The sequence below is a fragment of the Mesocricetus auratus genome, unplaced genomic scaffold (assembly GCF_017639785.1).
Source record: "Mesocricetus auratus isolate SY011 unplaced genomic scaffold, BCM_Maur_2.0 Super-Scaffold_100025, whole genome shotgun sequence".
NCBI lineage: Eukaryota > Metazoa > Chordata > Mammalia > Rodentia > Cricetidae > Mesocricetus > Mesocricetus auratus.
The window spans coordinates 14123800-14138513 of record NW_024429206.1 but is presented as its reverse complement, the minus strand read 5'-3'; the positions used below and the strand labels follow the sequence as shown (position 1 = coordinate 14138513).

Here is a 14714-nt window from a genome sequence, read left to right as displayed (position 1 = left end):
ATATGCCTACGCAATTAAAAATTACAAAAGCCAGGCGGTGGTGGTGCATGCCCATGATCCCAGCACTCAGGAGGCAGAGACAGTTGGATCTGTGTGAGTTCCAGGCCAGCCTGGTCTATAGTTCCAGGACAGCCAAGGCTACACAGAGAAACCCTGTCTCTAAAAACCTTTCAGCATCTAAAAGACCCTGGCTCCAATTTCCTAATAGCAAAGACAGTATTCAGGTCTTAACCACGAGGTCTCACTGCAACCTCCCCAGAGCTTTGCAAGGCCATGCCACAGCCCTCAGATCTTGGCCACCCCCAGGCTCCTTTGTCCTACTCTCTGCAAGGCTCCCCCGGTGTGGGAGCAGTTCGGGCTTGATACAGACCCTGGGCAGCAAGCCTGACTGAGCAGCAGCTTTTAATTTCACAGCTCGCTGTGTCCCAAGCCCAGCTCTGACAGATGCCACCAATAGACACAGCTCGGTGACATCGGGTGAAACTAGAAATCCACCTTCTTCCCCAGCTCATGAGCAACCTCCGTCATCGTCTGCATACCCCAAGGCTCTAGGCCGGTTCTGTGCCTATGTGTTTATGTAACAGTTTTCACTGTAATAGAATCCAGATGCTATACAATTCAGTGGGTTTTAGTCTTCTCACAGAGCTGTGCTACCATCACTACCATTGATTTTAGACCTTGGTCTCACTCCTATTACACTTGGACCTGTTTGCTATAGGAATGGAGATTGCAGGGAGCTTGGGGGCTCCAGGAGGAGCAGGTACACTTGCATCTAGAATGTGGGGACAGAGTGTACTAGTCTCTGGGCACTGTGCAGGGGAGAGCTCACTGCTTCTCCCTGCAGGTTCCATGCAGAAGAGAGGTGCACCAGGCACTCACTGTTCGGCATCAGGTAGCTTCTGGCGGTACGCTTTGGATTTTCAGAATAGCTGGTGGGATGACTTCTGCATCGCAGGCTCTCTCTCTCTCTGCCTGTTACATTCTGGATACATCTGTTCTAAGTATAGCCCCTAAAAGAGCCAGCAGAAGCCAGGGATCATGGCTGGCTCCTTGGAATAAACCAACACGACTGCTGATTCCTTAGTCACTCTGGTCCAGAAGAAAAGGCCTTTTGCCATCTGCCAGTCTTCAGTCTTTCTGGGTCCCAGGCCTCTGCTTCCTTATGGGGCAGCACCTCACCCAGGCAGGGATTTGAATGGAGACGGGGAATAAATCTGGACACCTAGCTCAGAGCCGGCCCTCTGGGGTCTACAGCCACAGTGATTGGCTCAGCAGTCAGCAAGTGACTCAAGCCTAGCCAATCACAAGTCAGTCTCAGGGCTCCCACTGGCTTCCACTCTGAGGCTGTAGATGAGATGAGAAGCCAGCCTGGACTGTGGGGAGTGAAGAGGGGAAGTAGCCAGTGGGGCTGCTGGAGCCCTTCGTGCCTCCTCGAACTTTCCAGTTAAAGAACAGCAAGAGCCCTTCAGATTTGGTCTGTTAGATGGGTTTCCAACATTTGTAAAATCCAAGGGAAAGCAGACTTCTTTATTGAGCTAACCAGTGACATCAGCGGTGGGAGGCATTGGACTCACCCAGGAGGGCTCCATACCAAAGTAGAGCAGTCCCCACCCCACCACCCCAGACCTGCTCTCCCCGACTTCCTTTCTGTTGTTCTAGTTCTGCTCCCAGGTACAAAACAGGAATGAGGAGATGTGCTGCTGCATGGTGCCCATCCTGGGTGGCAAGTCTCCAGGAAGCCTATGTGGTCAGGTCTGCTGTCCCAGGACACCTAGGTATCCCCAAAGACCTCTCCTCACTGAAGAGCTCAGATTGCATTAATCTCAGCAAGACTTAGGGGTATTTACTGGGTGCCACCAGCCCTGCACAAGCCCTGTGAGGCTTAAGGGGCGAGAGAGGGACCAGGATGGGGTGGCTCAGTGGCAGGGGCACTTGCTGCCAAGCCTGACAACCTGAATTCAATCCCCAGAACTCCTACAGGCTGCACTAAGTCTTCTACGTGCACGAGGTGGCACAGGTATCCCCACACACTCACAGACAATAAATGTTAAAAAAAATTAAGATGCGGGGCTGGAGAGAGATGGCTCAGTGGTTAAGAGCACTGGCTGCTCTTCCAGAGGACTGGGGTTCAATTCCCGGCACCCACATGGCAGCTCACAACTGTCTGTAATTCCAGTTTCAGGGGATCTGACACCCATGGCAAAACACCGATGCATATAAAATAAAAAATAAAAAAATAAAAATTAAGATGCACACAATTGTATATGCACACCCACATACACAGAGACAATAAACAACTTAAAATATTAAGACATACATAGTTGGACATGGATGCCGACATATGCACATAATAAAATAATAAATGCAAAAAATTTAAGACACACCAGGTAGTAATGGCACATGCCTTTTATCCCAGCACTCGGGAGGCAGAGGCAGGCAGATCTCTGTGAGTTTGAGACCAGCCTGGTCTACAAGAGTTAGTGCCAGGACAGCCTCCAAAGCCACAGAGAAACCCTGTCCCAAAAAAACAAAAATAAAAAATAAATAGATAAATGATAAAATAAAATAAGGCAAGCAAGGCATGGCTCTGGAACTCCATTCTCCTGATGCTTTTAGTGTCCCTGAAGAGCCTTGTCCTTCAATGGGACCCTCTCTTTTCTCTCTGGTAACGGCCCATGCACAACTAAACATACTAAGGCAAGCATGGAGGCCAAGAAACTACTCCAACATGGAAACTGCTACCAAAGACCACCATGCTCTCAGTAGTCCTTTACTGTGTGTCCGTTCGTCTGTCCATCTGTCTGTCCTTCCACCCATCCATTTATCTATCTGTGAGTGTGTGTGACTGGTGTATGTGTGTTTGCTCAAATATTAGACCCCCTCCCCAAGCTAGTATTACAGGCAGTTGTGAGCTGACGGGCGTGGGTGCTGGGAATCAAACTCAGTCCTCTGTGAGAATAATACATGCTCTTAACAACCACTGAGCCATTTCTCTCCTGCACCCCAATACTCTTGATGTGTGTAACAGAAACAACGAGCTAAACAGCAAACTCATGGGGACAGGAAAAGACAGGTAACCAGAAAGTCAAAAAAAAAAAAAAAAAAAGGTGGGGTGAGGGGGTGGGGTGTGGATCCAGGTGTGGTGGCACATGCATTTATTCACAGTATTTGGGAGCCAGAAGAGAGGGATCGCTGTGAGTTCAAGGCCAGCCTAGTCTACACAGCAAGTCCTAGGTCAGCCAGGGCTACGTAGTGAGACCCCATTTCAATAATAACCAGCAGAAGAGAACTGTTGCTAGACATGGTGGTACACACCTGAAAATCCTAGCAACTGAAGTGGCTAAAGCAGGAGGGGCCCAGGCTAGGATACTACTGAAGACTCTGCCTCAAAAGACAACCAACCAATCAATCAATCAATTGAGGAGCGGGCTGACTTGCACTGTGAGGAACTAATGGAGATGGTAACAGTGGCAGGGACAGGACAAGGAGGCATGCAGACACTCAGAAAGACTGACCTCGTCTGCATGCTACAAGCTGCATCCCTAAGCACTGCTGCCCCCTGGTGTGCCGGCAGCACTGTCCTTACCTCTCCAGCTGGCTCAGTGCTCAGGGGAAGAACCTGCTGCTGCAGGAGAGCTCCAGGCAGGAAAGGGAGGCCATGTCACATGACTGGGGGGCTGGCTCTTGTATTGCCCTGGCTGTCCTGGCACTCACTTTATAGATCAGGCTGGTCTCAAACTCACTGAGGTCTACTTGCCTCTGCCTCCAAAGCGCTAGGAGGAAAGGTATGGGCCACCACTCCAAGAATATTTCGGATCTTTTAAAATATATTTATTGTTTATTATGGGTGGGAATGTGTGGCGGTCAGAAAAAATTGTTTTGAATTTCTGTATGAGTGCTCTATCTGTATAGATGCCTGTAGGCCAGAAGAAGGGATCAAATCTCACTATAAATGGCTGTGAGCCACCATGTGGGTGCTGGGAATTGAACTCAGAACCTCTGGAAGAACAGCCAGTGCTCTTAACCACTGAACCGTCTCTCTAGCCCCCCAGAAAACAACTTTACAGTTGTTTCTCTCCTTCCATTATTTGGGTCCCAGAACTGAAGTCAGGTCAAAGCTCTGTGTCAGGAACCTTTACCCACTGAGTCATCATGCCAGCCCCAAATCAGGGGTCTTTTAAAAATATTTTTAAAATCTTCTTTAAAATTTAAATTTGCTGGGCGTTGGTGACCCACACCTTTGATCCCAGCACTCGGGAGGCAGAGGCAGGTGGATCTCTGTGAGTTCGAGGCCAGCCTGATCTACAGAGAGAGTTCTAGGACAACCTCCGAAGCTACAGAGAAACCCTGTCTCAAAAAAATTAATTTTATTTTATGTGTATGGCTGTTTTGCCTATATGTATGTATGGGCTCCACATATGTGCCTGGTATCCTCAGAAACCAGAAGAGGGTGTTGGATCCCCTCGGACTGAAGTTATAGATGGTTGTGAGTCATCATGTGGGTACTAGGAACCAAATGTAGGTCCTCTGCAAGAGTAGCAAGTGCTGTTAACTGCTGGGTCATCTCTCCAGTCCCCCAGATCGTGGATCTTAACTGGGATCCAAGACTCCACTCAGAGGCAGGCAGTGCAGACAGAAAATAAAGAAAAAACAGTGGGCCTTCCTGAATCCAGAACTACTGGGAACCTTCTGCCTGGATTCACACACTGACCCTAAGACATGGTGGCTCCCCAAGGGACACTGAAACAATCCAAAGGGAGACCACAGCCTGCCCAGTGCTCCAGAGCTGCTCCGACGCCCTGAAGACCCGTATCACTCGCTGGTCCCCTCTCCTCCTTACTTCTCTTGTGGAAGACATTCCACCCCTTTCACCAAAATCTGTTTATTCTCCCAGCAACAGTGTTCCTCCGGGACCCACCCCCACTCCTGATGCTTCTTTCCATTTGCTGATGGACCTAGGGGAAGGTGAGAACTCGCACGTGGGGAGCAGAGGAAACCTGAGTGAATGTGTAATATTGACATGAGCACAGCCATGTCAGAGACCTCCAAGCCTCAGACCCACTAGAAAAAGGTAAAGGCAACCCTGAGCTAGGCTCAGAAATGGCAAAGCCTGCCTTCCTAGTCCAAGTATAACGCCGATAACTACGTGCAGAAAATGTCCACTGTAGCTTTCCTCCCCCAGTTATACACGGAGAAGGTTGCTCCCCTACAGAGGCTGCTCCCGCCGAGATCAGCTAGCCCTCGTCTCCTTGGTCCAGACGTATACCATACCCCTGCCTCTTTGTTTATCTGTATGCAGTAACTCTGACTCCTTGTTCAGCTGTATGTAATAACAACAGCTCCATTCGACTCTGTGTCATAAACACATTGAGCTCTGGAGAGCTGCCTTCCACCTGAGAGTCCACCAGAAAGCCCAGGTCTGTCCCTGGAGCTGTGATGGACACACCACTCAAGCCTGGCCAATCACAACCTTTCATTCTCTGGGGACAAGGTTGGGGAAGTCTCTCAGAAGAAAGGAAATGTGCTGTGTTTGCTAGGAGTGAGGACATAAGCCCAGGGCTGTTGCAACACCCTATATAGGGCCGAAAACAGACAGCACCGAACGGGAGGGTGAGGGATGCAGAGTATCAGTTGCAGTGTCTGAGACCTGAACGAGACCTTACCTGACGTCATTCCCAGTGAACCTACTGTTTGTTAGGTGACAGGTTTCTAACGACCTGAAATCAGTCTGACTTAGGGTTTCTGCTGCTCGCCAGCAAGAGACTGACCATAAAGTAGGTGACATTATACCAACAGCATCAGCCACGGTCTCCCCCACCCTGGCGGTCAACATTTCTCTTTGGCTCTCTGTTGCCCCAACTGACTGTCGCCATAAGCTGGCGTCTAGTTACCTGGAGCCATTGCTGATGAGAATGCTCTCCCGAATGGTCAAGGTGCAGTAATACCACACGAGCAGGAAGTTGAAGACTTCATCTGTCACCCTGGTTGGGAGAAACAGCCCTTAGGGAAGAGAACAGCATGAGCTCTCCCCTCTCCCTGACAAGACAGCCAGGACCAGAACTGCCAAGGGTTTGTCCCGGTTCTTGAATGCCTCCTCTTGCCCATACCCAGTCCCTGTGCCGTCTTTACCTGGCCCCACCCACATCCCGAGGTCTAGCAGAGGTTCCCTCCCTAGCCATCCAGCCCACATAGCAACCGGAACATAACAGGTTTAAGCTGAAAATGTCGATAACTGACTATGACCACATGAGAGCTATCTAGGAGCTCAGCACCAGCACCGTCCTGTGACACCCTGACCTCTTACCTCTGGCCTCACCCTGACCTCTCACCTCTGGCCTCACCCTGACCTCTCACCTCTGGCCTCACCCTGACCTCTCACTTCTGGCCTCCTGAGTGGTAACAGAATGTGTTTTTGTTGTGTTCTCCAGTTGGTGGAACTTTGTCCAAGGGATAAATTAGACACGTGTATAAATAAGAGGAGGGGAGAAATGGGAATGTCCAGGCTCTAGGAGAGATTTAGACAATGATTTAGCACCTGACAAAACCACAGGCTGCCCAGGGAGGAACCCAGAGGCCCCAGCGTAAGGACCTGTGACTGCACACCAAGAACTCTCTTTCAAGGGGGCAGATGAGCAGGCATTACTTGTGTGTGCAGCCTTTGCCCTCAAGGGCACGAGCCAGGCACTGGCAGCAGGCAGGCATGGACTAAGAGCCTGCAAGGGCCTTTGTTGAGAAATTCAAGTAGCCAGGCCAGCAGCTGGACTCAGCAAAACACATGCTAGGAAGTAAACCTTGACACTTAGGGCAAATGCCTAAGCCACCCTTAACTATCTCCCCCTTTAAGGCAGAAAACCCAGGCAGTGAGGGGAGTGGACCAGACCCTCTTAGCAGTATGGCTCCTGTCTCCATCCTCAGCTCAGCTCTCCCTGCCATCCCTCCCTTTTCGGTCAGTGATGGGCAGACATGAGTACTACCACACACACGTGAGTTCACTGAAAGGCCTGCTGCCACAGTCTAACAAATGGAGAGACCGAGGACTCCCTAGGGAATCTGCCCGTAGATACAGCCATTCAGTCTCAAAGCCAGGGTTTAAACCCAGACAGCCTGGGTGGATAGCTCTTTTTATTTCTGTATGCATTGGTCTTTCTATGCATCAATCTTTTCTTTTTCTTTTTTTGAGATAGGGTCTTATACACTCTACCCTGGCCTCCAATTCTCTTGCAGCCAGTGATGACTTTGAACTTCTAATCTACCTGCCTCCACTCTCTAAGAGCTGAGATTAGGGGGGTACACCACTAAACCTGGCTTATTCAATGCTGGAGACTGAACCAAAGTCTCCTTGCAAGCTAAGCAAACTCTCTCCTGAGTTACATCTTCAGCCCTACTGATTTATTTATATGCAACTGAAATATAATTCACATACCATAACATTTTCCCTTCTAAGATATGAAATCTGAAGACTGGGGAGTGAATGCCTTTAATTCCAGCACTCGGGAGGCAGAGGCAGCATATCTCTGTGAATTTTAGGCCAGCCTGGGCTACATAGTGAGGTCCAGGTCTACCAAGGCTACAAAGAGACCACATATCAAAAAATAAATTTAAAAAATGTTCAAGATGTAATTTGGTGTCTTTTGCTCATTCTGTTATATCACTGACTAATTCCAGAGCATTCCCTCATTCTCAAAAGGAAATGCGTCTGCCCATGAATTGTCATTCCCTACTCCTGCTTCCCCTGGCAAGCTCTGCCCTCACTGCGTGTTTCTGAACCTGCCTTTTCTGGACACTGTGTACCAATGAACATACACAGTATGTGGCCTTTGTACCTGGCGTCTTCCACTTAGCATGATGCTGTCAAAGTTCATCCATGCTACAGCATGTCAGTGTTGTAATCCATGCTAAGGCCGTGTCCCATTCCAGCCTACAGGGAAACCACACTAGACTCTGTCAATGGCTACGTCATGAGATCCTGCTGGCAGCTACTCCATGAAGCTTGCTTAGATGGATACGGGATGGGCGGGAATGCTACTTCCTGTCAGCCATAACCGGTCCTCCCCATCCTATACCAGTCACAGGTTGGGGAAAGAGAAAAGACTGCCTCCCTGAGGACTCCCTCCTCGTATTCCCATGTCCTCTCCCGCACAGCCATGCCCCATTACCTGTAGTGAAGGACAAAGCGACACGCCACAGCACCCAGAAGCAGGATTATGGTCAGGTAGAGCTTGAACTTCTCATACTCGTCCTTGTATGCAAACCTGCCATGACAGAGATCCCAGGAAAGGCCTCATACTGCTGCCCTTCCACTCTGCCTCACCAGCTGCCCCCTCTGCCATAACCTGCCCATAGATCTACCGCAGAACCTTCAACCAGCGATGTCCAGTGAGGGCAAGAGGACCAACTACAAAAGACTTTGGGGTCAGGTTGGGGACACATGGGTCAAGTCAAAGACAAGTTCTCTACCCTCAGCTAAAGACTGCAGCAGAGACAAGGGCCAATGCCACCTGGAAATGTCACCTAGATTGGTTAGGCAGGACTCTGTTCTCCAGGACAAATGCTGTGATAAGGTGTAGGAGAGTAGATGTCACTCTCATGGGAAATGGGGGAGGGAGAGGTCCTCAAAAGCTCCCCCATGGAGGTGGGCAGGATCAGAAAGCCAGATAGCCAGAGCCTCAACTTCTAACAAGTCTTGATCCAATGCAAAAACCCTAGCTTCAATTCATCGTCCCCCAGAAAAGGAACAAGAGGCTGGCTTCCCTGGCACTGGTCGGGATCTAGGCATACTCACTTGGCCTGGTTGCTGAGGAGGGTCACGTTCACATTGCCAAGAACCAGATTCAAGTAGAGCCTGGAAGGAAAGACCTGTGAGGGTGCAACCAATACTTTTCAAGCTTAGTGAATGCACATTGAGCACCTCATGTTAAAACACAGGATGATAAGCTAACAGTCCAATGGGCCCCACGTGGCTGGAACAATGGTAAACTAGACAGTATGGCAACTTCATACATAGCAGTATGACCATCTGCTTCCCACTGAGGCTTACTTACAGGCCATATCTCCCAGCCTCCTTTGCAGCTAGATAAAAGCAGGTAACTAACTTACAAAGAATCAAAGGTATTTATCCAACATCTAGGTCGATTTTAAAAAGGTTCTAGGCCAGCTGGGAGTGGTACACACCTTTAATCCCAGTATTTGGGTAGCAGAGGCAGACAGATCTCTGGGTTTGAATTCCAGGATAGCCAGGGCTACACAAAGAAACCCTACCTCAAAAAACACCACAAAAAAAAAAAAAAAAAAGACTCTAAGCTAACAAGAGTCAATGGATAAAAGTACATGCTGCTAAGCCTGATGACATGAGTTTGATCCCACACGATAGAAGGAGGGAAGAGACTCCTGCAAGGTGTCCTCTGACCTCCAAATACACACCAAGGACATGTATGTGCCCCCAAACATGCATACACATAAGTAAACGTAGGGACATGAGCATTCATTTCCACTGGGTATGCATGCCAGAAGGGTAGGTTGGGGTCACAATGTATATTATCTATTTAACTGTCATAAGACATGGCAGCTGTTTTTTTGTTTTTTTTTTTTTTAAGGGACCATTTTCTTCCTTCCCTCTTTTCCTTTCCTGAAGCTGTGATGGTGGAAAGTGTCTACGTCCTCATAGAAGAAGACAGCTACTGAGGGGTAGGGAAGCAACAGCTGGAGAAACTACAGGCCCCTGGATGGTCTCATGAGCCCATGGCTCTTGGCCTCTAGCCTCAGATTCTCTCAAACTCACATGCTCATGCTCTCTCTCTCAATCTCTCTCTCTCTCATATGTGTATCGATGTTTTGCGCCTATGTACATCTGTATACAACATGTGTATAGTGCCTTCAGAGCCCAGAGTAGGGTATCAGATCCCCTGGAATTACAGTTATAGACAGCTGCCAGCTACCACGTGGGTGCTGGAATTGAACCCAGGTTCTCTGCCATCACTCCAGCTCCAGGAGAAACTCTCTTATGTGAGCCATGGCATGGCTAGGTCTCTCTCTGTTCAACAGCTTGTGCTCCAACACACTACCAAAGGTGCAAAGGTTCCTTGAATCCTTGCGGGTAGAGAGGAAGGGTATATTCCTATGATTGACGTGGCTTTGGAAAGACTCCACTGAGGTGATGGCGCATGGATTGCGCTTTGAAGACTGAGTAGAAGCTGGGGAGGAGCAATGGGAGCAGGTGCCCTTCTTTCCCACCATGAGTGGCTTTCTGGAGCACTGCTGGTCGGAGAAGACGTGAAGTGTTAAAAGGACACCTGTGTTTCTACCTAACACTCGGTCCCTACATCCTGCATGGGCAATGCGATCCCTTCAGAGGACTCAGCTTTATCAAAGCAGCACATCCTCCTGATTGGGTTAAGAATGATCACGTAGCCAGGTGGTGGCGGCACACGCCTTTAATCCCAGCACTCGGGAGGCAGACGCAGGCGGATCTCTGTGAGTTCCAGGCCTAGCTGGAGGGGCAGCCTCCAAAACAATACAGAGAAACCCTGTCTCGTAAAAAGAAAAAAAAAAATCACGTGACACAATCTAAACCAATGAAAAACCAATGGCCAGAGTTTTCCTATCATGGCTGTGGAGTAGTTTATAGAGAAAGAATTGCCCATAAATAGCATACTGGGAAAGACAATTAAAAAGTTAAATGAGAAGTGGGTTCTAACAGCATCTAAATGGCAGGATCCGTTCACACCTGATCTGCATTTGTACTACGTCTGTGCTATAAACCCCCCCCCATTTCCTCTCAGACAACTTTGAGTTGTCCAGCTTGCGTGACACAGACTCCCAACTGATGCAGAACGCCCAAACGGCTGGGGAGCAGAAAGCTGGGGAAACGAGTCTGAGTAACACAGTGCTGTAGGTCACGGATGACGGAGGGAGGGAGCTGCTGATACGACTGCCAGCCAACGTGGGGAGCTTGTAATCCAAGCACAGCAAAAGGAGGGAAAACGAGGGATGGGCTCCAATGTCCCAGGGTCACCACATCACACCCTTCTAGCTCAGGCTAACAGGAACCTCCCCGGGAAAGATCTGACTCCATGCCAGGCTAAACCCTGCTTCAAAAACAGAGAGTAAGTAAGGGCAGAGTGTGGCGCGCACCTGTAATTATAGCCACTCAGGAGGTGGAGGCAGGACAAACACCCCAAGCTTGAGGGCAGCTTGGTCTACAGAGAGTTCCAGGCCAGCCAGAGCAATATACTGAGGCCCTTCCTTAAAACACTAAAAAAAAAAAAAAAAAAAGGCTGGGGATGTAGCTGAGTCTGGAACACTGCCTAGCATGCCAGGGTGCCCTGGTTCCAAGCCCCAAGGGAGACAAAAGGGGCAAATGCCTCACTCTAATACAGCAGGCTGTTGAGGATAAAGTGACAGCTGCCACGGGCATGTCTAGTCAATGCTGGGCATGCAAAACGCACTCAATACATGCTGGCTCTCTTGAGGGAGAACACTTTCTTTCCACCCCAGGTGGCACACACAGGGATCAGGTGCCAACTCACAAGAGTCACCCCCGGGACGTCACTCCAGACACAAGGGGAGGACTGCAGCTCCTCCTGGATTGGGAGGAGCAGGAACACAAGTGCCCTCTCCCCCCTTCTTGCCCCCATCCCCCCCTTCCTTTGAATCCCATACCCCAGGAGGGGGTGGGGCGTTCCTACTCCTACCCATTCTTCTTCGGTAGGTAGGCCTCCATGTCGAAGAAGACATTCTGCCGCTCCTTAATGTTGGCGCCTATCTGCTGGATGAGCTCCGCCTCCTCTTGACTGGAATGGCGTTTGTACCTGTAATGAGACTGACGCTGAGCTCCCGTAGCCTTGAGACCTTGGCGACACCACCTCCCATACCCGACAAATGAGGGTGGCGTTCACAAATAGCCACGTAAAGAAGATGTGAGAGACGAGGCAGAGCATCTGGAAGGAGACTCAGCGACAGCAGCTGATGGGCTGGGGTGGGTAGGCTGTTTGCTTCTACTGTCACAGAACTTAAAGACGTCTAAGTGGACTGACTGCCTAGAGGCACGAGAAAGCCTTAGCAGCCAACCAATCAGGCCTTCCCGTTGCTCTTTGTCAAAACCAGAAAGCCAAGCTGGAGGCCAGTGTGGTGGCACGTGCTTATAATCGCAACCCTCAGGAAGACAGGAGAGCGGGGTGCTGTGGCACCACACACCTCAATCCCGCCACAGTCTTCCTGTTCCAGAAGATGTAGCCTCTGATGCTCTCATTGCAACCCCAAGAGAGCGGGAGCCAGCCCCGCCTCTACCTTATGAGGGGTCATGTCTAAACCCGAAATCACGCCCAGAGGGTGTGGCCACCACCACAAGGTCACTGGCACTACAGACACTCAGGAGGCAGAGGCAGGTGGATCTCTGAGTTCCAGGCCAGCCTGGTCTACAAAGCAAGTTCTAGGACAGCCAGGGTTACACAAAGCAATCCTGTCTCAAAAAACCAAACCCTCACCTCCCCCAAAAAGAGGACGAGGCAGAGGCACTTGGAGGACAGGGAGGCAGAAGGATTGGGAGTTCAGGTCATCCTTGGATACAGCCAATTAGCGGTTACCTTGGGCTACATGACACCCCGTCTTTAAAAAACGAAGAAAAACTGAACCATATTGGGAGATGCCACACCCTGGAATGGGAGGGATCCTCAGTCTAGGGCCCTAACTCACGGGTCAGGCTTCCTCAGCTAGTGCCTCTCTGTGATGCTGAGCAGTGTCTGTCAGAGATGGCCTTGTGGGCTCTACTATATCTACCAGGGTTCCAATGAGCACCCAGTGTCCAAACAGCCTCATCAGCACACAATTACCAAAAAGACAGAGGCTGGAAGCCCCAGTCTTCCTTAGTCAGGAAGACCGGAGGATCTGAGCTCAGCAGGCAGGTGGCCACCTCAGTAACCAAGACAGCAAAAGACAGAGAAAAGCAGAATTCAGAGGAAAAAAACAGAATCCTAGAAACACACCCTGACCCCTGGATCCATGGATGCCTGAAGCTATCCCTTGGTTTTTTTCCATTAAAATTTCCATTTTCTTCTTACGCCAGTTTGGTGTTGGGCTTCTGTCCCTTTAGACCCAGGGGAGAGCTAGGGGTGCAGCTCTTTGGTGGAAGCTCACCTCCTGTGTGCAAAGCCCTGGTTCCATCCCAATGAACCGAGCACTGTGTAAACCACGTCTGGTGATTGATACCTGTAATCTAACTCAGAAGGGGAGGAAGGAGGGCCAGAGATTCAAGGTCATCTTCTTCAGCTGCCTATGGAGTGAGCTGGGTGGAGGCAGGGGCAGGAGACCCCGGGGGAGCTTGCGAGCATGGCCCCTCACCTCTGGAGTGTGTGCTTCAGGTCCCTGAGGCGTCTCTTCTGCTTGCTGATGGAAGTGCTGCACTGCGTCTGGAGCGCCCCCAGCTCCTCCAGCTTCTGCTTGTAGATCCTGTGCGTCTCCTGGAGGGCAGAGCAGCGTGGTGGGAGGACGGAACACAGACACATCATTTTCACAGGTCTGGACACACAACGAGAGCAGTCTCGGGAGACAGCGTAACGGTACAACTACCAGGGATGGGCAGTGAAAATCAGAACTGACTGTGGAAGGCGGCAGGACGTCAAAGCTGTGGAATAAGTGCCGGCTCTCCCCCTCACGTCCTTCCTGAATTATTATTATTTTTTTAAGACAGAGTCTCTCGCAGGGCGTTGGTGGCGCACGCTTTTAATCCCAGCATTCGGGAGGCAGAGGCAGGCGGATCTCTGTGAGTTCGAGGCTGGGCTGGACCGACAGCCTCCAAAACAATACAGAGAAACCCTGTCTCTCGTAAAAACCAAAAAAAAAAAAAAAAAGACAGAGTCTCTCTATGTAGCCATGGTTGTCCTGGAAGTCACTGTGCAGACCAGGCTGGCCTTGAACAAAAATTCCCCAGGCCTCTGCTGAGTGTTGGGATTAAGGCATATGCCTATCTCATTCTTTCTGATGTTAACAACCAAACCTGTCCTGTTGTGGAAGGGCTGCCATGCGTGGTGTGTGTGTGTGTGTGTCTGTCTGTCTGTCTGTGGATCGAGGCCAGTAATTTGTGTACTCTAGGCATGTTTTCTACCACTGAAGTGCATTTTCAGCGTCCTTGGCAAATGTTTCTTCTTGATTTTGTGGAACCGGATTTCAAACTTCCCAGGACGGTGTTGAACTCACTGTGTAGCTGAGGGTGACCCTGAACCCCTGAATCTTTATTTCTATCTCCCCAGTATGAGGATTACACCCATATGACAACACACGCCACCAATGTGGTACTGGGACTCAAACCCAGGGCTTTATGCATGCAGACGTACACGCTACCAAGTAAACTACATGCCCAGGCTACCCCTTGTCAATTCTTCATCTACATGGTTTGGCCGAGCAGAAGATGCCCAGTCCAGCTGGTCACATGTCCAGTGTCAGCCAATCATCACTCTCTAGTCTGTTTGCCTCACTGGTAAACACATAGTTCCTATTGACCCAATGAGAGCCAGTCCTGGGACTTTGGCTAGAAGGATTACATGAAAGATGTTTTGTTCCCCTAGGTACCCTCACTCTAGTCTAAGTGGGCCAAGTCTTCCTAAGAAGGAAGCCAGGCATGAAAAGAGAATCCAGGGATGATGAGATGAAATTCTCATAGCATCTGCTACGGCTTAGGTTTATGTCCAAAGGTTATGTGCTGGGATCTTCAATTGCTGGGA

The 14714-nt window shown here is 50.0% G+C and overlaps 1 protein-coding gene across 2 annotated transcripts in view; it reads right to left on the bottom strand.

Moving 5' to 3' along the window:
• Tmem120b (transmembrane protein 120B) overlaps window positions 1-14714 on the bottom strand; it is a 41774-nt gene that overhangs the window by 7863 nt on the left and 19197 nt on the right. For both annotated transcript variants that reach the window (XR_002385020.2, XM_021233342.2), the window contains exons 2-6: window positions 13336-13454; window positions 11691-11807; window positions 8783-8842; window positions 8157-8252; window positions 5892-5981 (exon numbers count right to left, since the gene is read on the bottom strand). Coding sequence is in view for 1 of the 2 variants with exons in the window: in XM_021233342.2 (XP_021089001.1) it covers window positions 5892-5981; window positions 8157-8252; window positions 8783-8842; window positions 11691-11807; window positions 13336-13454 (482 nt within the window). In the remaining variant the exon portion in view is untranslated. The remainder of the gene's footprint in view (window positions 1-5891; window positions 5982-8156; window positions 8253-8782; window positions 8843-11690; window positions 11808-13335; window positions 13455-14714) is intronic.